This window comes from Stegodyphus dumicola, chromosome 7 (genome assembly GCF_044657685.1).
Source record: "Stegodyphus dumicola isolate Sdum_Otavi_A_Nest chromosome 7, ASM4465768v1".
Taxonomy (NCBI): Eukaryota; Metazoa; Arthropoda; class Arachnida; order Araneae; family Eresidae; genus Stegodyphus; species Stegodyphus dumicola.
In genome coordinates, this window is record NC_140774.1 from 208,525,265 (window position 1) to 208,548,900 (window position 23,636).

General features: G+C 34.1%; 1 protein-coding gene across 2 annotated transcripts; it reads left to right on the forward strand.

The window, feature by feature from the left end:
• Positions 1–325: 325 nt before the first annotated feature.
• LOC146996622 (THAP domain-containing protein 2-like) lies at positions 326–5,923 on the forward strand. Of its 2 annotated transcripts, none has more exons than XM_085821302.1 (2): positions 326–661; positions 2,836–5,923. In XM_085821302.1, the coding sequence occupies exons 1-2, from the start codon at positions 506–508 to the stop codon at positions 3,064–3,066; spliced, it is 387 nt and encodes a 128-aa protein (XP_085677428.1). In that variant the 5' UTR covers positions 326–505; the 3' UTR covers positions 3,067–5,923. The 2 variants fall into 2 exon arrangements, with proteins under 2 accessions (XP_085677428.1, XP_085677427.1); XM_085821301.1 differs by having other exon boundaries at positions 334–661; positions 2,836–5,686.
• The last annotated feature ends 17,713 nt before the right edge of the window (positions 5,924–23,636 follow it).

Here is a 23,636-nt window from a genome sequence, read left to right on the forward strand (position 1 = left end):
CTGTGGCATAAATGCATTAATAAGCATTACATTACAATACTAAACAACATGAACAATAAATACAATAAATAAAACAAATCAAATGCTATCAAATACAAATCAAATACTAAATACAAATCAAATCAAAAACACATCTAAAAACAAAAAGGACCATGGTCTTATACTATTTACAATTATTTACATTACGTACTATGGCCATAGTAATGAGCTAACCTGTCGTAATGAACTACTTTAGGTTTAGAGTTCGAAGACTTACGAATCCGAACCACGACGTCATTCAGCCTGTTTAGGACCGTGTACGGACAGTACCTCCTATATACGAAGCCAAGCCTCTAGGGTTGCTTGAACGGTCTGACGTCATCTAAGTCGTCATTCCTACCATCTTCCTCGCGGCAAAGAATGAAAGAATATACTTCGGTGTCGTAGCGTAGTGAACTGACTGTTGTTTGAAAGTGTAGTGTGCTCTAATAGAACATTTTTCATTTAAATTTATTTATTTTTTATTATGCCACATAAATGCTGTGTTGCAACATGCAAAGGAAATTATAAGAATGGCCCGAAGGTGGCTGTATTTAGTTTTCCTACGGAAGAACAACTGAGAAAACAATGGATTTGGAACTGCAAACGAAAAGATGGATTCAAGCCTACGAAACATTCAAAGGTAAGCATGCATTTCATTTTTAAATTAGAAAATTCCTGAAAGATTAATGTCATTGAAAGAAACATGACTTGAAAATGCGAAAACAAAAAATTCTCAATGCAAGGGAAATAATTTACTAAAGTTCCATTGTATTCAACCATAGAAAATAAAACGAAGTTTTAATTACTTTCTATACAAGCATAGTTATATATTTATTTACTAGGCAGAAATTTCTCTTATCCCATTATGAATGAGTATTATTAATGAATTCTTTCAGTAATTTATATTTTCGGCGTCGGGATCTTTATAACACGCACATTGATTTGGGATTGATTAATCTTTCAGGAATTTATGTTATACAGAGCTTATACTGAATTTTAAAGTGATTATAAAATGGACCCTTTTCTCAATAACTAGTCAATAGAAAATCCACCAACCTTATAAAGTTCATATTATAACTTTAAGTAGATAAATATAAAATGCTTCAAGTCGTAATTTTAAAGCCGTTAATTTAAAGTTGTTTTAGATATAAGTATTTAACTGTTTGGGTATACTATTTCTTTTGATTTAGATAAGTCTCGTTTCACCTATTTTATTTTTATTTTTTTTCTTTTTAAAACTGAATGTATGCAATGCCCCTTTATTATATGCTAGGAGCATTTGAGAATGCATTTTGCTCGTAACTCATGTGAACAGGAAATTAATGCTAATTATGCAATGTTCTAAACTTTATTAATTCTAAAATCCTTAAAAAAATTATGAAATATATGTAAAAGAAAACAATCGTATAAATGGACTAGTTTTGACAGTAATTATTTTAATTTCTGGAATAAGTTACAAGGTGTTTAAATTAAACTGTCTTGTTCAAATAATATTGCCTAAGATTGTAAGCTTACTAGTTTTCACTACATGTTAGCATAAATCCTAATTAGCCTATTAAATTGTTTCATGCACACACACATCTATAAAAGTACGAGTTTCTTATGCCAATAACACCTACCTTGTTACAGTGGTTCACTTGCTACTGGCAGTAAGTTCTTGTGGGCTTGAAATTTACATTAATTTCTTATCTAAAAACACTTATATAAGGGGTTTTGTTTATTTATACTTGTTGCAGTGGAATATGAAAATGTTTCATTGTATTAATAAGTTATATAACTTTTAAAATTTTTGAAAAAAGTTAAGAAAATTATATGGAAAATAAGCAATCTAGTGAGCCTTCCACAGTAATATAATGTCAAACACGATTGATGAATGTGAATATTTCACTCCAAAATTACATAAGAATAGCCTAAAATATTTAATTACTGCAAATAAACTGTTAAATATACAAATTCTTGTTTTTTTTCTTTGTGTATCATATTTTAGCACTTATACATGTTTTCAATAATTCAAGAAAAATGAATTTTTTTAATGACTAATGATGTTTTATGCTCTTAAATATAAACATTCATAGGCACACAAGTAAATTTGTACTTCTGGTTGTGAAATATCATTTGTAAAAATCATTTATCATTATATTTAGTCATATATCATTTGTAAAAATGTTTAGAAAAAGAGCCAGTAACTTTATATTTGAATGGTACGAATGAATGTGGTTAATCTTATTCTTATCCATCAACTGATGGTTAATCTTATTCTTTTTATAATTGTATTATCACCATTTTGAATGTAATTCCATAACCAAGTGTTGTTTTCAAATAACTGAAGAAAGAAATATTTAGGATGTAGCAATTATATATACATGAGCAATTGTATGTTACCTGAGGATGTATCAATTAAATATTACTTATGTTATATGCATTTGACATATGACAACAAACATGTGCTAATTATTTGCACTTTTCAAAACTTTTTGACAGCATCCATGGCTCTTTTTAGCCCAAAAGAGTTAATAGTTTTGTTTTAAGATTTTGCATTATTCACTTTAAATGGCTATATCTCTTCAAATTGTTACCATCCAAACATTATCGCCCTGTATTATTTTTAAAGAAATTAAATGATGAACGTTTTCCACAATGGTAACCCTTCCCTTAAGCAGATAGCTCTTGAGTGCTTTGCCATGATTAAATAAAAATACATTAAAACCCTTATTAGACTGTGCATGTATTTAAAGGATGGCGAATGCTTAAGATTTTATAATTGTTTAACCTATTGATGCATGTTTATTTATTTGTTCTTTTTCATATTAAAAGGTGTGTGAACTTCACTTCAAGCAAGAGGATGTTCTGAGGCAAACTGAATTCTTTGATGAGAAAACTGGAAATAAGATCATTATACCATTGTCATATCCTCGTTTAAAGAATGGTGTAATTCCAAGTCTGTTTCCTGATGGTCCGAGTCATCTTAGTTCCAGTGTTTCATCAAGGGAATCACCAGAGCATAAAAGACTCAAAAGAGAACAAGATGCACTCGAAAATCCTTAGCCTGTAGCTTAGCTGAAAAGGAAGAGTATGAACGAAAACAAATGTTTTATAATTTAGATGAACTAAAAATTTGTTTTAATACTGTGAATTTACCAGATAACTGGATAGTTATACACAGGCCTATACATACTATGATTCTTAATATTTCTAATGACAATCATCCAAGAATTCTAAAATCATTATTTATTGATTGTAATTTGAATATATCTGTAGCAATTAGAAATATACCTATTAAATCACTGAAGCAATATGTAATCCCATCAAAAATTAACAACCTTAAAGATCTTTTAAGTATTTTAGAGAAATTAGACCTATTTGCCTCAAATGATTCATCTGAAGACAGTATTCAAAATTATTTACAAATTGTAAATGAATTAATGACAATTTTAAAAGTAAAAATTCCACATAAAAACAATGAAATAAATTTTTTCGTTGAGCAACTATCAAACTTGAATTCAGAAAAACAACAATATAGGTATTCTGCAGACTTTCCAATATTTTCCACTTTACTTCACACAATTTAACCACATGCATATAATTTTATTCGAAATTCAGAAAATATTATTATGCCTCATCCACGGACCATTCAGAAAATTTTTTCAGATTTTAATATATATCCAATAAATGAACAATACAACCAAAAGTTCCTAAGCTACATAAAATTTAAATTTCAAGAACTATCAGAAAAAGATCTGCTTGTTATTTTAATGATTGATGAAATTCATCTAAATCAAGCATTTGATTATAAAGGTGGTAATTTGTGTGGAATGGCATATAATTGCAAAAATGCTGCGTCTAGTGCATATGTTTTCATGATTCGCAGCCTATTATCTGTTTATAAGGATGTTGGACATATTTTGCCGGTGAAAACACTTAGTGCGGATAATTTGTATATTTATATTAAAAAAATTGTTGTGGGATAGAAAATATTGGGTTTAAAATTATTGCTATTGTCACTGACAATAATTCGATTAATAAAAAGGCTATGTCTCTGTTTTCCGAACCACCTAAAGTTAGTATTGTTTATCAAAACCCTGTTGACAAATCTAGGCCAATGTTTTTTATTATTGATACAGTGCATATTTTAAAATGCATTAGAAATAACTGGATAAATCAAAAAAATAATAATCAGAGTATGTTTTTCCCAAGTTTTGATGATGCTTCACATATTGAAACTGCATCTTTTTCTTGTATTAAAAAATTACATGAATCTGAAACTGGTAAGTTATTAAAGTATGCTTATGGTCTGACAATAAAAGCTCTATACCCAACTAACTTAGAAAAACAAAGTGTAAAGCTTGCATTGCAGATTTTTAATGATAATGTTGTTGAAGCATTATCTGGAAACTTTATTAAAATAATAAACACATGGTGGTCAATTGTAAATGTGAAATCTATTTTTAAAGGGGTTCATAAAAATAATGTATTTGAAACACCTTTCACTGTGGCAGAAAATGATGAAAAATATGTTTTTATGAATAACTTTTTGAATTGGCTAGATAGTTGGAAAAATTTGAATTTAACCTCTGGTTGCCTAACCAAAGAAACTCACTTTGCAGTATACCATACAACGTATGCTTTAATTGAGATATCAAGGTATTGTATAAATGAGTTGGGTTTTAAATACCTTTTACTTGGAAAAATACAAACAGATATGTTAGAGGCTAGATTTGGTAAGTACAGGCAACTGGCTGGAGCTCACCATAATATTTCTATCAGACAGGTTTATGAAATAGAGGGTAAATTAAGACTTCAGAGTACATTACCAACCCTAATAAATTCTTCAAAATTTGGAAATATTCCTCTTCATGTATCTGATTTTAAAGACACTGAAGAACAAACTTTTGATGACATGATGTACAAACATTCATAGATGAAATAACAGTTGAAGATAGTGATATACACAACATAAAATTGGATGTACCTATTTTGACTTATATAGCTGGATATTGCTGTTATAGTATGCTAAAAAAGTTAAAATGTGATGTATGTAAATCCAATATTACTATTGATAAGGAGTTAGCTTTAGAAAACGATGAAAATATTCATTCATGGATTAAGGTTTTTGATAGAGGTCTTATGTATCCTCATCCTGATATTTTACATGCTGTTACATACAATTTTATTGTTGTTAAGAAACTTATTTCAGATGAATATGAGCAAAAATTTTTATTTTCGGCAAATCCACGAGTTACAGTGTGTAAAATTACTCTAAATTTACTTCATGAAAAATTTTTTTTAGAGTTGAATGACTGTCCTAAACTTCATGACCCTCAAATTATTTTGAAAAACATCATACAAGCATCAACGAATATTTTTCTAAATAATTACTGCAAAAAGTTGAATGATAATCTTTTAAGTAACAATTTAAATAAGCAACGGAAATTGAAAACATTAAAAAAATAATTTATGCATACAGCAGAAATGACATATACTATGTTTATAAGTTAGTAAACTTTATAAAATAAGATAGTGACACTAATCTATTGTTTCTTATTATCTTCAGACTTAACTTGTAATTCATTTTATTTAAATGAATATTTTTTGCAGAATGTAGATAGTATGTTAAATAAAAAAATAGTGCTTTTTCTATTTGTGTTGTGAAATCTTTACCAACTCTTTCAAAATGCATGCACACACACACACAAAAAAAAAGCATTTGTAATAGTTAACTAATTATGACAGTAAAGTGCTAAAGTTGTTAAGTCTCTTATATAATATCATTTTGTGCAAAATAGGTGTATTTATTGTAAACTAGAGAAATATTGATTTTTGAAGATAAAATACTTTGCCAATTAATATTACTATTGTTTAGATTTTGAAATCAGTATCTTGCAATTTTTAATGTTATTTTAATTGAAGCAGACATGTTTATTACATTAATTTTACACTGTAAGAAGAAAATAAATACAATTTGGTTTTACCTACAATTCCATATGAGTCATTTTTATAGATATTCATGCATTTTTATGGAGGAAATTCACTGTATTCTTATACAATATTTTCATTGTAATACATGCTAAATTCTGTCAAAACTAAAATTAAATACTTTGGAATTAAAATTTCTAATGATGTGGTTGTACATATACAGGGGAAAACTTATCAAAAATAAATTGAGTAAAAAAATATTTTTAATCCTTCTCAGCTGTAAGGCTTCATGCAGTTATACTAAACTATTTTGATATTAAAAAGACTTAACTGTAATAAAAAATAAGTAGCATCAAGTTACATAAATAAATAGTCATCCCACCCTTTTTCCCACTGTAGTATGCAATGCCATTTCCTATTACTTCCAGTTATAAATTTACTAGTACAAAAAATTCAGGCCAAAAAAAATAAATAAAATCCTTTTTATATGTTTTGCATCCTAATTGTGTTGCTTTCCTTTAATAAAAATCTGAATTATTTTGAAAATTTTAAATCTTACTTTACATCTTAACAATCAGGCTATATTTATTTTCATTTCTAATAGGAAAATACATAAAACTTGTTATTCTTTCAATTCTAAGAATTGAGGACATTTGATCTATTTAGATGTTTTAAAAGTTCCTACTGATTACCCTGATAAAAATTCCAGTAAGTACATATATAAACTTCATATTTATCATTTGCTAAAAAATTCTCAAATAAGTTACAATGAAATGCTTTCAGGAACAAAAATTTACAAGTTACAAAAAAAATTATATGCACATAATTAGACAAAAGGGATGTTACAAATAAGAATAAGAAACAATAAGAATGAAACATAAGAATTTTGAATTCCTAGCAAGTGTCAAGTTTGTTGAATTTTTACAATTTTTCTTTTTTTTTATTATTGGGTGTGGTGTGGTGTATTTAATTATGGCAAAGCACACTAGGGCTATCTGCCTAAGGGGAGGGATGCCTTTCGTGGAGGACTTTCTAAGGGAAACTGGCTCGTATACACGTTACACATGGGGAAAACCACGAAAACGCCCATGCAGCCAGCCCGTTCGCGGGATTCGAACCTCGGACCGAACTACCAGTGTTCAGCGACTTTACCGCTCGGCCGCTGGTGGGCTTTTATTATTGGGGAAGATGCAGTTATGTATTCTCAAATAATGATCTAATTTAAAATGCCTAAATATATGAAATGTTTTGCTACCGTATTTTAAAACTACCAATGAATAAATATTGATAGATGCTAAAAAATAGTATTTTTCAAATCATTCTCCAGGTTTCTCATCTGTTAAGAAATTCAGTCCCACACTGAAGTGAAAAAAAAGCGGAAAATGACTAAACAATTATGTGTAAATTTGTATTTACGAGAAACAGAAAGTGCCGTTAAAAATTGATTAAAATTAATTTAAGGATTTTTAGTGTTAATCAACTGTAAACTTGCTTAATTATGCGTTATCCTCTTTGTTAAGGAAGAAAATATTTAATAAAATATATATTCTTCAGAAAGCAAACCAGCATCAGCCAGATATTCAGTATATATTTATTACTACTAATCTGAAGTATGTTGAATTAATTTCTTTACTATACTGTTATTATTTTAAGCGTAAAAATATATAAGGAAAGTAAGGTTAGGTATTTGAAATTAGAAAATGCAGTCGATGAAATCAAATCGGAATATATATATTTGCACGCACACACACACACACACACACACACATATATATATATATATATATATATTTAAAACCAAACGATATAGTAAGCCTTATGCAAGGAAATAAAAACTACTTTTCATTTTCTCTCCTCTTAAAGGAATAACAGCGATAAGTGGTTTCATGTGGCAACCATGCTTTCTGTACATAAGGACGACTTTAGTGACGTAGTGTGCGGCGTGCCGTGGCTTCGTTTGTAGGAGGTACTGGTACGAACCATCAAGAGGTGACTGTAATTTCGGACAGAGTCCCTTCCGTCGAGTCGGATTCCACAACCACACCTTGTCTCCTTCGTGGAATTGATGTTCAGTAGCTCTTGTGTCGTATCGGGTCTTCATCTTCTCCGTCGCCAAGTTGACTCGCTCTTGTGCAAAGTTGTGCATCACTTCACTCTCTCTTGCTTGGCAAAAAGCCACAACTTAAGTACTTGGCGTTAGCAAGACAAATTTGCATAAATAAGTTAACGATTTTAATTCTGGCCGGAAGTAGAAAATTAGAAGTGATAGTAAAGATTTAAAATAAAATAAACGTTAGTACAACTTAGGATCCTTACAACCATACCTCTAAATTTACTGCTTTATGTTTTGAAAAAAGTGAGATATGAAACCGCAATTGAAGCTATTCCCTCTAGATGCATATCCACCAAATCTCCTGATGTGTCTCCTATGGATTAATGTGCATTTGTACTTTTAAAACAAGCTCTTTATACGTGGCATCCCCAAACATTGGACGGACTGTGGAACATTGTGAACGAGAAGTGGCATAAAATCAACCTTGATGTTTTCAGGAAAAGGCTTTTCTCTTACAAATCAAGATGTAATATGACGGTCCAAGAAAAGTGCTCTCAGACGGAATATATTAGAAAATGAAATTATAACGTTTGTTTATACATATAATTCTTTGCAAAATCCTTAAAAGGATACCTGAAAACCCCCTGCACTCAGTCATTTGCGATAGTTACGTTAAATTTTAAACTTCAGACTAAACGTTTCAGGATTATTCATAGAGTTTCCTTTATTCTCATTTTTATTAATAATGCCTCATAAATATTTATTCATATATATGAAAGTATATGAAAGGTTCATTTTCTAATTTATAAAATACGCTGTTTTTAAATATTTTTAACCCAGAGGGACATTAGCCCGAATTGTGTCCAACGTTTATGTCTGCAAATGAAAAAATGATGCCTTTGGGCGCAATACAAAGTCTGAAAGCTTTCAGTTTAATATTTGTTTTGGGTGTATCTGTGGGGTGTAAATTCTTTAACTTCCAGTATATATCCAATCGAGACATTTTTATAAAAGTTATTTAAATTAATTTCTTCCAAATTTCATGTCATGATTGATTTGTTTGAGTAAAAGTTAGGTTATTTGAAAAGGGCAAAGAAAAGGATGGTTACCTGCCTGGCGCGAGGGATGGCTTAGCGGAGAACGTTCTATGGGAAATCTTCTCATATACATCGAGATAAGGAAAACTGCAGAATCCAACCATGCAGCCAGCACGTCGGCGGGGAATCAAACAGGGTAAAACTCTTAGCATTCTTAAACAGAGGGCATATTGCTATGGGACACATATTGAAAATACTTCGTTTGAAAAGAAAGCAGTATATTCTCATTTATTATTACTAGTAAGTTTTGACATGAAGGCCACAGAGAGAAAAAAATGTAAAATACAAAATAACATCCTTATTCGTGTTTTAATGATAATCTGGAGGTTTTTTATACGAAATGCCGACAAATCACATAGGAAAAACGAAAAGGAAGTAGCAGACAACAAGGGAAAATATGCCTAAGAAAAATTTCAATAATAGCTACAGCTTAACTTAATTCAATGAGAAGTTATATTTAAAATAGAGCATATTGGTAAATCATAACTGAATATGGTGTGTAAACTAGTAAATTAATTTAAGAGCACAAGAAAAACAAATTTAGCAACGGCATTTAACTGCAAATAATATTTTAATTTCAGGTTACCATATAATTTAATTTAAATTTTGCAGTTCTGAAATGTAGCTCTAGAAAAGAATTTTAAAATGATTTTCTGTTTCCATTTCAGCTGTAGCGCAATCGATTGGACAGAAAACATCTTTCCTCCCTCTTATCGAAAAAGGCAATTTCTTCCGTCCAAATCCAATGCTCAGTCAATAAGGACGTCACTTAGTCAGTCATTGGTCAGTCAATGTTCAATTTTTATTCAGTCACTAGTCAGGCAAAGAGATCTTCACTTTCTCAGTCGATTTTCAGTGAATGTCCAATTTTTATTCTGTCACTGGTCAGTTAATCAGATCGTCACTCAGTCACTAGGCTGTCAATGAGATCGTCACTTAGTCAGTCTATGTCCAATTTTTATTCAGTCACTAGTCAGGCAAGGAGATCTTCACTTTCTCAGTTCCTGTACAGTGCATGTCCAAATTTTAGTCTGTCAGTGCTCAGTCAATGAGATCATCACTCAGTCACTGCTCAGTCAATGTCCAAATTTAGTCAGTCTCCGGCCTGTCAAAGAGATAGTCAGTCAGTGAGTCACTGGTCAGACAATGTCCAATTTTTAGTCAGTCAACGGGCAATCAAGGAGACCGTCACATAGTCAGTCAATGTCCAATTTTTAGGCAGGCCCTGGTCAGTCAATGTGATCGTCAGTTAGTGACTGGTCAGAAAATGTCTAATTTTTAGTCAGTCACTGGTCAGACAATGTCCTACTTTTATTCAATGAGATTGTCATTTAGTCAGTCACTGGTCAATGTCCAATTTTTAGGCAAGTACTGGTCAGTCGAGATTGGTGAATTGACAAACAAATCTATCACGAATACAAACTGAAATTGTGTAAACTTATCTCAGATCTATATAATATGTTTTAAGTCTTTTGTTTATTTTTAATTTTTTAAAGCAGAAATATTTCAGTAATGTTTTTCTTATGTTTGAAATTTTGAAACGCTTGCTATGATTCGAAGAAGGATGTTGAGTGTACTCGTCATCAAAGCAGATAACAGGGCCGGTACCAACGACGAGATCAACGAGCTGTTCTTCAGAATCTTCAGTTGGTTTCAGTTCTGTTCTGTCTTCTTGATCCAGTTTGCCATTCATTTTTGGTTCATTATTTGTGTTAAGGAGATTACCAGAATCGATGTCTCTTTGTGTTCCAAGATCGTTATGCGATACAATGCATTCAGCATCCAATGATTCAATAGAGGCATTGAAATTGAATTCTTCCTGTTTCAAGATGGTTATACTGCTATTCGTGCCTATTTGATTACCTGAGTTATCAGGTTTTGGAAAATCAAAATCCTTTTCTGTTTCCTGTTGGAGGTAATTAAATTGCTTTTCATCGCTGATATTGTGCACATCATAAGAATTATTATCGAAATCTTTGGAAAAATGGCCGATGTGGTCAGTATCACTATCAATATGCAACTTAAGAAGATTATTATCAAAAGCTTCGAGGAGATCGGTGTCACTGTCTATGTCCACATCAAAGGAATCATCATTAAATTCATTAATATCAGCATATGAATCAAGGAAATCTAAATTACGTACCGTGTTTCCGGCATTAAACTTGTGTTCATTACGGTTAATAAAGTTTTCCTCATTATTTTCCCGAATTCTCTCTTCTCTTCGAGAAAACAAAAGGAAGGCGGTCGCAAAACAAATAAGTATGCCCAATAGGCTGTCGATAAAGGGTGTTGGTATAAAAACGTAACACAATACTGTCAAAAAAAAGAACTCCATTTCTAAAAATGGTTCGAATGCGATTTCAGCATCAAAAATAACAAGCAAATAAGCTCCACACGTAAGATTTTAGCACCACTAGATTTGATATCTCTAATGATTATGTTTTATAAGCATTGTTAAAAATGTATACATTAACTTTGTTTTAATTCAACAAAGCCTAAAACAATTATTGGTAAATTCATTGTTCCGAACTTTATTAAAAGGATTCTTTGAATATGTAACAATGAAAGGTATTCTGATATATAACTCTACTCACAATAGAGGGAAGATTCTATGAGTCTGTCTTTCGTTCGGTCTGCGTGTAAGCTGATAGACTCAGGCCTACGAATTTGCTACATAGGTGCATACAGACAAGAGCCAGTGCACCTCGAAACGAGGTTACCAAAATTCGAATGACTTTTTAAATTTTATTTTTTTATTTTTGTTTTATTCATTTTTTTGATAAAATCGGTAATTCTCTCTCATTACATCAGCAATAATGGCACGCAACCATTATTGCTGTTGTATCCCTGTCGCCACTGTTGATGATATCAGCACTGTTGCCATTCGGAAAAATGAGGACGAAAATAAGCGTTTTAAGAACTTTTAATTAATATCTCTGCTTTTTGCTATTTTTTGGGATAAAGGTGGAAGCGGAAAACGAACCAACGCTAAACTGCCGCTGCCATACATATTCAAATAAATGTTTCTTTTTTGGGAGTTTCTTGCAATACAAAGCATAAACGTAATACTTATATGTACATATATATATACATATATATGAGATTAATATTATTAAAACGAAAATACTTGAATACTCTGGGAAAATATTTTTTATACAAAAAGTACTTTCAAAACATGAATTTGTCTTGGATTTATTAGTGCAAAGCACAGAGAATCATGTTTACCTGCCACTCTGATGGAAAGGGTTTCATCTACCTTTGACTGGGTAAAAATGAAGCTAAATATATGCACAATACAAAAATATATAAAACTATTTTTAATTCTTTAATAGTCACCTCTTTAAGATAAAATCAACTGGTTAGCGTAACATGAACTTACGTTATACAATTAGCGAGAACGATACACCAAAATGAGTTTTGGTGATCGACGTACTGAGTGTACATAGTGTTTTTTCTACTTTTCATTATTTACCCTTTATTACATTTACTTAATTATTGCTGATAAATCGATATGGACTTTGCGAAACCTTGGGGCAGCACATTGATGTTTATTATGCGTTACAAATTTCAACAACTGGTCTGTGCAACTATGCTCCGCTCACTCATGTTACATGCCTCAAAAACTACGGCCACAATATTCGTTAGCTTCAAGACATGGAGCAAGGAGGACGCTACTGCCGTAGCAATAACGAGGATAAAGTTAAGCCAACGGGTTTATGATACAGGTGTGCTAATTTGCTTTTACGATGTGAAAGTTACGCTTCAGATATTTTAAATCGCTATTTTACACAAGTTATCCCGCTGTTACATATTGCCACATTGGATGTGATTCCGAACTTCAAGTGAAAAGGTTTGTTCCAACATTGGGATTTATTTTTGACTTTTATATGATACCCACTAAGGAGAGATATAGATAGGTAACGATTTCAGGGTATTGTACCTCTTAAATAAGCGAAGACCTATGAACTATGACCTATATGTTATTAGAGGGAATGTAATTAGCGCTAGGAAGGCTTATAAATAATAACCTCAATCATATGCTTACATACGAAACCATCACAACAGACGACATTCTGACATCATAACAGACGACGACATTTCATACGACCATCATAACAGACATTCTGAACATGGAAAATGAGTGAATAGAACATAACACTTCAATTCTCTACATTCCTCAATAATAAGATATACTAATTTGGAAAGATGCTCAGTAGAATTCAAGTCAGGGCTTTTAAGTAACCAATTTATGACAGAGAAGTCAGAGGAATGCTCTTCCATCCAACCAACCAGTAGCCAACCCTAACCTTTGAGAAGCGCAGTTATCTTTCTGAGATACTCCCTTTCCGTGTGAATGACAGGGACATAAATGGATGGAGATGATAGCTCATCAACTCCACGTACAGAATCATATTGAGGAAGGTAAGAACAAGTACTAAAGATCCCAAACACAACCAGAAGAAAGCATCCCAAACCATGATTAAGCCTCCACGGCCTTGTACAGTTCCAATCTGTGACACCGGATTCATACATTCATGATTCTCTCGCCATATTCTGAGCCTCCCATCGGTATTAATTAGAGGGATCGAAACTCATCACTCCTACACATCTCATAGTGTCTATTCTCTATATTCTCTTGGCCAGGTAAGAATGGCAACTCGATGGCATGCATTTAGGAAAGGTACCCTAGTGTGTCTACGGCTTCCGAAGGCCATATGGTGAAGGGAGCGATACACGATCTTTTTACTCACTGTACGACTGTCGCTTGCTTTAGATAGGTGGTAATTTGGGCTAATATTTGGCTTCATTGACCATTGTAATATCTTATTATTTAATAAATAAATATAATTATTGTTGAAGTGGCAACGCCATATTTGTATCAAACCGTTACTCAGCAACGAGAGATATTGTTTTAAAAAAGATTTTGTATTCTGAAGATTTTACAGCTAGGAGTAGTATGAAATTTTGCCACTTAAGAATTGTATAAAATTGGTATATCACCGAGAACTAGAAATAAATTTTATGTTCTACTAAGAAGATTGTCTGTTTTGTAAATTACTGCAAAATACATTACAGTCTTAATAAATTGGAGGTTCCACCGAGATACTGGAAATTAGGAGTGCAATTATCAATTTCGATGGTGCTGGTCTCCTAATCCCAGAAATTTGCTGAATTTTTTAGAACAAGTTTGCTAATACCAATTGCCAAGTTTTTTTTTATTTCAAGGAGAAATGGATGTAAGAAGTCTGCCGTTATAAAGCCAGATTTGAAGCGGATCATTCAAAGGTTATCTTCTGTGCTTCTGTAACTTGCGTCCGAACAAAAACTGTCAAAAATAGGATACTGCTGATCTCTGAAGATAAGATTAACTTTTGGTTTTCTTAAAAAAGCTTTTATTGAATTTTAATAATTTATTTCAGAATTATAGTTTATCGTGTAAGATTTTGTTTAAAATAACTGACCCCAAAATTATTCAGCTTGAATTTATAATTGATATTTGTGGTATAGAAGTATTTTGAAATTATTATTTATGCTTTACTTTTATTTGTATTGAATTTTTATGTTGATAAATGATATTTTAAGCCATCCCGGCATTTATAAAAAAAAAAGAACTGCTAGCTGAATTTTTGAATTTGTTGCCAATCAGGCGCGTGAAAATAAGTAATAACGTCAAACTGACGTAGAGTGAATTGATTATATTGCAGAATTGGCAAAGTCTGAGTTCTCGCCATCCAGGCGTGTATTAGATAGTAACGTCACCCCGACGTATTACAGATTGTATATTCTAAAAGTTGTATTGCCAAACTGGCAAAAATTGTTTTTGTTATCGCCAACCAGGCGTGGAGATAGATAGTAAAGTCGTCAAACTGACGTGGGTAAAATTCCATTGTATTGCCTAACTGGCAAAGGTGTTTATATAGTTATAACTAACGAGGCTTGTGAATAGTGAGTTAAAACGTCAACCCGACGTAGTATTATAGTATGGAACAGCTTTAGTATAGCCCACATTCAAAGTTTGGCGAATTTGGTTTGGCGCCAAAGCACATGAAATACGTTGTTTTGAAAAATGGTTGCCATCCAGATTTTCGACGAAACTCCGTGTTTCAAAAAATGGCGGCCATCTTGATTTCACCAGAAATCGTGGATAACAGAAATAAGTTTACGACTATTATACACGATTTTAAAAGAAAGAAATATTAAGAAATGATTAATAAAAATGATTAAGGTTAAAAGGATGTAATTTTAAAAACAATACCGGAAATCTTTAGCTATTTCACCTTTAATAAATAATTTGGTGTGACGTCACAATGTATTCTCCATGCTACGCGTAATTTCTATTTTCTCTTTAACAAAAACAATGAATTGTTTATTATTGTAAATTAACATCAAATTCTTTAAATTTACATTTCTGAGCTTAGGCGTAAATGAAAATAAGTATAATAAATTGTTTATATTTAAAATTATCATGATACAGTAAGCGAATTCTACCAGTTATTACAACGATAAAGAACGTCGCAGTCTCTCATACTTGTATTTCATACAGCTTCCATATTTTCAAAGATTTTTAAGCTTTAGCATTTATACAAATAAAAAAAGTTTTTTTTAATTAATACTCTGGAACATATCAATTTTTATCATATTTACAAATAAACGTTTTGCTACGTAACAACATAATCCCTTATATACCAGTAAGTAGACAATTTTCATTATTTTCTAGTACATTAATGAAAAACAGGTTCTTAAATTCCCAAATCACATTATATACTCTGTAGGCAGGCATACTAGAATTCTACACATAAATAAATAAAAAATTTAATTTCTCGCAATGAAAGAAAATATTATAAGAAAATAAATACTACAAATTAGGAACACTAAGCAATGCTTCACATACACACACACATACAGTGTCTCACAAAACTGATGGAACACTTGTGCTTTACAAAAGGAAACTGTAGTAAAATAAATTAAAAAAAACATGTAAAACTTTTTTGTGGGTGTGTTTCATACTTAAATTTAGTAACAATTATTACATAACATACATTTTCTCAAAATATTAAAATATCAATTTAATAAAAATACAATTGTTTAGAACGGAGCAAAAAATGGCTCACATAAGTGATGGGACACTTACTTTTATCCAAAAATTTTACTTTATAAAAGGTTTTAATATTTTGTCGGATTTCCTTTTACTTTTAAAACATGATTTAATCTTTTTGGTATGGATTCGACTAATTTTTTTGCGATTTCTGGAGTGATTTTACCCCATTCTTCTTGAATCACCGATTTTAATTGTTGTTTTGAAGAAATGGTGTGTTTGCGAAATTCTTCCTTGGGTTTTATGCACACCAAGATTCTACCGTCAGAATCAAATATATTAAATTTACTCTCATCAGCAAATATAACTTCATTCCAGTAATCAGAATTCTTATTTATGCGGGATTTTGCGAAAGCCAGTCTGAGGTTTCTATTCTTTTCACTCACGAAGAATTTTTTCCTGGCTGCTCTACCGTGATATCCAGCAGATCGAATTACTCTTCCAATAGTCTCAGGATTAATAATTACTCCATATAATGCTTGTAAATCAGCAGCAACTTTAGGAGCACTTATTCTTGGATTTTTTTTAATATTTCGAACGATAATTCGCTTTATTCATTGGATAGCTTTAATGGTCGACCAGGTCTTTTTTTATCCTGAATCATATGATTCTTTTTATATCGTTTAATTATACTAAAAACTGTTGAATGACTCAGGTTAACTGTTTCAGCAGTTTCTCTAATAGAATTTCCACGTTCAATTTGCAAATTAATAACTAATTTTCGAATTTCAGGCAAAGTTTCTTTTCGTTTAGCATTCATGGCTTCACAGAGATAAAAAACACAAAAATTCCAAAACAAACTGGAGAGAAATACTGCAGACGATTTTATAAATTATTGCCAATTGCTTTTGAGTAAAAATAAAAACCCCAAGAAATATTTTTATTGCTTACTTCAGACGATTTTTGTTGCATAGTACGTAGTAGTATCTAATGGTGTCCCATCACTTATGTGAACCATTTTTTGCTCCGTTCTAAACAATTGTATTTTTATTAAATTAATATTTTGAGAAAATGCATGTTATGTAATAATTGTTACTAAATTGAAGTATGAAACACACCCACAAAAAATATTTACATGTTTTTTTTAATTTATTTTATTACAGTGTCCTTTTGTAAAGCATAAGTGCCTATCACTTTTGTGAGACACTGTATTATCAAAGAACTCATATTATCAAGTGCGATTACGATTGCAAACACTACCGTATTATAATAATGAGGTAAAAGTTATTTATAGGGTCAAAGTTTACAGTTTTTGAGTAGATCGTCGGACTATCGATATATATCGTAAGTCGAAAAGCATTATAAACATATCAAAACCAAAAAATTAAAAATACAATTTAAATGAACAATGATGTCTTAAATATAATTCACAATTAAAACAACAATACAAATTTAAAATACGCAAACGATATGTTAAACATTGCATATAAAATACGTTACATTACAGCTCGTCATCATACATTATTTCGTTTTCCTTTATACACAACGATCCGTATTCGCTCGAAAAACATCAAAGCTCGGTGTCCATGTACACATCCATCTTTTTCCATCTTAAAAATATCAGAGAATTGCACAACCTCGGCATTGCGCACTATCTTGGCTCTGCCCATGTACACATCGATCTATTTTCACTTAAAAAAATCCTATAATTGCATTAACTAGGCACCGCGCACAACCTCTGCATTGCGCACTACATTGGCTTTGCCCATGTACACACCGATTTATTTTCACTTAAAAAACATCCTAGAATTGCACAAACTAGGCACCACGCACTACAATGGCTTCGCCCATGTACACATCGATCTATTTTCACTTAAAAAAAATCCTGGAATTGCACAAACTAGGCACCGCGCAGAACCTCGGCTTTGCGCACTACATTGGCTTTGCCCATGTACACATCGATCTATTTTCATTTAAAAAAACATCCTATAATTGCACAAACTAGGCACCGCGCACCACCTCGGCATTGCGCACTACGTTGGCTCTGCCCATATACACATCGATCTATTTTCACTTAAAAAAAATTCTAGAATTGCACAAACTATGCACCACGCACTACAATGGCTTTGCCCATATACACATCGATCTATTTTCACTTAAAAAAAATCCTGGAATTGCACAAACTAGGCACCGCGCAGAACCTCGGCTTTGCGCATGTACACATCGATCTATTTTCACTTCAAAAAAACATCCTATAATTGCACAAACTAGGCACCGCGCACCACCTCGGCATTGCGCACTACGTTGGCTCTGCCCATGTACACATCGATCTATTTTCACTTAAAAAAATCCTGGAATTGCACAAACTAGGCACCGCGCAGAACCTCGATTTTGCGCACTACATCGGCTTTGCCCATGTACACATCGATCTATTTTCACTTGAAAAAACATCCTAGAATAGCGCAAACTAGGCACCGCGCAAAACCTCGGCATTGTGCACTACATTGGCTCTGCTCATGTACACATCGATCTATTTCCACTTAGGCACCGCGCAGAACCTCGGCATTGTGCACTACATTGGCTCTGCCCATGTACACATCGATCTATTTTGACTTAAAAAATCTCCTAAAATTGCACAAACTAGGCACCGCACACAACCTCGGCATTGTGCACTACATTGTCTTTGCCCAGGTACACATCGACCTATTTTCATTTAAAAAAACATCCTATAATTGCACAAACTAGGCACCGCGCACAACCTCGGCATTGCGCACTACGTTGGCTCTGCCCATGTACACATCGATCTATTTTCACTTAAAAAAATTCTAGAATTGCACAAACTTTGCACCACGCACTACAATGGCTTTTCCCATATACACATCGATCTATTTTCACTTAAAAAAAAATCCTGGAATTGCACAAACTAGGCACCGCGCAGAACCTCGATTTTGCGCACTACATTGGCTTTGCCCATGTACACATCGATCTATTTTCACTTGAAAAAACATCCTAGAATAGCGCAAACTAGGCACCGCGCAAAACCTCGGCATTGTGCACTACATTGGCTCTGCTCATGTACACATCGATCTATTTCCACTTAGAAAAACATCCTAGAATTGCACAAACTAGGCACCGCGCAGAACCTCGGCATTGTGCACTACATTGGCTCTGCCCATGTACACATCGATCTATTTTGACCTAAAAAATCTCCTAAAATTGCACAAACTAGGCACCGCGCACAACCTCGGCATTGTGCACTACATTGGCTTTGCCCATGTACACATCGACCTATTTTCATTTAAAAAAGCATCCTATAATTGCACAAACTAGGCACCGCGCACAACCTCGGCATTGCGCACTACGTTGGCTCTGCCCATGTACACATCGATCTATTTTCACTTAAAAAAAATTCTAGAATTGCACAAACTTTGCACCACGCACTACAATGGCTTTTCCCATATACACATCGATCTATTTTCACTTAAAAAAAATCCTGGAATTGCACAAACTAGGCACCGCGCAGAACCTCGGCTTTGCGCACTACATTGGCTTTGCCCATGTACACATCGATCTATTTTCACTTAAAAAAATCCTAGAATAGCGCAAACTAGGCACCGCGCACAACCTCGGCATTGTGCACTACATTGGCTTTGCCCATGTACACATCGATATATTTTCACTTAAAAAAACATCCTATAATTGCACAAACTAGGCACCGCGCACAACCTCGGCATTGCGCACTACATTGACTTCGATCTATTTTCACTTAAAAAAAATCCTAGAATTGCACAAACTATGCACCACGCACTACAATGGCTTTGCCCATGTACACATCGACCTATTTTCATTTAAAAAAACATCCTATAATTGCACAAACTAGGCACCGCGCACAACCTCGGCATTGCGCACTACGTTGGCTCTGCCCATGTACACATCGATCTATTTTCACTAAAAAAAAATTCTAGAATTGCACAAACTTTGCACCACGCACTACAATGGCTTTTCCCATATACACATCGATCTATTTTCACTTAAAAAAATCCTGCAATTGCACAAACTAGGCACCGCGCAGAACCTCGATTTTGCGCACTACATTGGCTTTGCCCATGTACACATCGATCTATTTTCACTTGAAAAAACATCCTAGAATAGCGCAAACTAGGCACCGCGCAAAACCTCGGCATTGTGCACTACATTGGCTCTGCTCATGTACACATCGATCTATTTCCACTTAGAAAAACATCCTAGAATTGCACTAACTAGGCACCGCGCAGAACCTCGGCATTGTGCACTACATTGGCTCTGCCCATGTACACATCGATCTATTTTGACTTAAAAAATCTCCTAAAATTGCACAAACTAGACACCGCGCACAACCTCGGCATTGTGCACTACATTGGCTTTGCCCATGTACACATCGACCTATTTTCATTTAAAAAAACATCCTATAATTGCACAAACTAGGCACCGCGCACAACCTCGGCATTGCGCACTACGTTGGCTCTGCCCATGTACACATCGATCTATTTTCACTTAAAAAAATTCTAGAATTGCACAAACTTTGCACCACGCACTACAATGGCTTTTCCCATATACACATCGATCTATTTTCACTTAAAAAAAATCCTGGAATTGCACAAACTAGGCACCGCGCAGAACCTCGGCTTTGCGCACTACATTGGCTTTGCCCATGTACACATCGATCTATTTTCACTTAAAAAAATCCTAGAATAGCGCAAACTAGGCACCGTGCACAACCTCGGCATTGTGCACTACATTGGCTTTGCCCATGTACACATCGATCTATTTTCACTTAAAAAAACATCCTATAATTGCACAAACTAGGCACCGCGGACAACCTCGGCATTGCGCACTACATTGACTTCGATCTATTTTCACTTAAAAAAAATCCTAGAATTGCACAAACTATGCACCACGCACTACAATGGCTTTGCCCGTGTACACATCGACCTATTTTCATTTAAAAAAACATCCTATAATTGCACAAACTAGGCACCGCGCACAACCTCGGCATTGCGCACTACGTTGGCTCTGCCCATGTACACATCGATCTATTTTCACTTAAAAAAAATTCTAGAATTGCACAAACTTTGCACCACGCACTACAATGGCTTTTCCCATATACACATCGATCTATTTTCACTTAAAAAAAAATCCTGGAATTGCACAAACTAGGCACCGCGCAGAACCTCGATTTTGCGCACTACATTGGCTTTGCCCATGTACACATTGATCTATTTTCACTTGAAAAAACATCCTAGAATAGCGCAAACTAGGCACCGCGCAAAACCTCGGCATTGTGCACTACATTGGCTCTGCTCATGTACACATCGATCTATTTCCACTTAGAAAAACATCCTAGAATTGCACAAACTAGGCACCGCGCAGAACCTCGGCATTGTGCACTACATTGGCTCTGCCCATGTACACATCGATCTATTTTCACTTAAAAAAAATTCTAGAATTGCACAAACTATGCACCACGCACTACAATGGCTTTGCCCATGTACACATCGACCTATTTTCATTTAAAAAAACATCCTATAATTGCACAAACTAGGCACCGCGCACAACCTCGGCATTGCGCACTACGTTGGCTCTGCCCATGTACACATCGATCTATTTTCACTAAAAAAAATTCTAGAATTGCACAAACTTTGCACCACGCACTACAATGGCTTTTCCCATATACACATCGATCTATTTTCACTTAAAAAAAATCCTGGAATTGCACAAACTAGGCACCGCGCAGAACCTCGATTTTGCGCACTACATTGGCTTTGCCCATGTACACATCGATCTATTTTCACTTGAAAAAACATCTTAGAATAGCGCAAACTAGGCACCGCGCAAAACCTCGGCATTGTGCACTACATTGGCTCTGCTCATGTACACATCGATCTATTTCCACTTAGAAAAACATCCTAGAATTGCACAAACTAGGCACCGCGCAGAACCTCGGCATTGTGCACTACATTGGCTCTGCCCATGTACACATCGATCTATTTTGACTTAAAAAATCTCCTAAAATTGCACAAACTAGGCACCGCGCACAACCTCGGCATTGTGCACTACATTGGCTTTGCCCATGTACACATCGACCTATTTTCATTTAAAAAAACATCCTATAATTGCACAAACTAGGCACCGCGCACAACCTCGGCATTGCGCACTACGTTGGCTCTGCCCATGTACACATCGATCTATTTTCACTTAAAAAAATTCTAGAATTGCACAAACTTTGCACCACGCACTACAATGGCTTTTCCCATATACACATCGATCTATTTTCACTTAAAAAAAATCCTGGAATTGCACAAACTAGGCACCGCGCAGAACCTCGGCTTTGCGCACTACATTGGCTTTGCCCATGTACACATCGATCTATTTTCACTTAAAAAAATCCTAGAATAGCGCAAACTAGGCACCGTGCACAACCTCGGCATTGTGCACTACATTGGCTTTGCCCATGTACACATCGATCTATTTTCACTTAAAAAAACATCCTATAATTGCACAAACTAGGCACCGCGCACAACCTCGGCATTGCGCACTACATTGACTTCGATCTATTTTCACTTAAAAAAAATCCTAGAATTGCACAAACTATGCACCACGCACTACAATGGCTTTGCCCGTGTACACATCGACCTATTTTCATTTAAAAAAACATCCTATAATTGCACAAACTAGGCACCGCGCACAACCTCGGCATTGCGCACTACGTTGGCTCTGCCCATGTACACATCGATCTATTTTCACTTAAAAAAAATTCTAGAATTGCACAAACTTTGCACCACGCACTACAATGGCTTTTCCCATATACACATCGATCTATTTTCACTTAAAAAAAATCCTGGAATTGCACAAACTAGGCACCGCGCAGAACCTCGATTATGCGCACTACATTGGCTTTGCCCATGTACACATCGATCTATTTTCACTTGAAAAAACATCCTAGAATAGCGCAAACTAGGCACCGCGCAAAACCTCGGCATTGTGCACTACATTGGCTCTGCTCATGTACACATCGATCTATTTCCACTTAGAAAAACATCCTAGAATTGCACAAACTAGGCACCGCGCAGAACCTCGGCATTGTGCACTACATTGGCTCTGCCCATGTACACATCGATCTATTTTGACTTAAAATCTCCTAAAATTGCACAAACTAGGCACCGCGCACAACCTCGGCATTGTGCACTACATTGGCTTTGCCCATGTACACATCGACCTATTTTCATTTAAAAAAACATCCTATAATTGCACAAACTAGGCACCGCGCACAACCTCGGCATTGCGCACTACGTTGGCTCTGCCCATGTACACATCGATCTATTTTCACTTAAAAAAATTCTAGAATTGCACAAACTTTGCACCACGCACTACAATGGCTTTTCCCATATACACATCGATCTATTTTCACTTAAAAAAATCCTGGAATTGCACAAACTAGGCACCGCGCAGAACCTCGGCTTTGCGCACTACATTGGCT

Bases quoted from the DNA above. Each gene is read 5' to 3' on its own strand.
- LOC146996622 (XM_085821301.1), top strand. From the start codon at position 4,052: ATGTCTCTGTTTTCCGAACCACCTAAAGTTAGTATTGTTTATCAAAAC.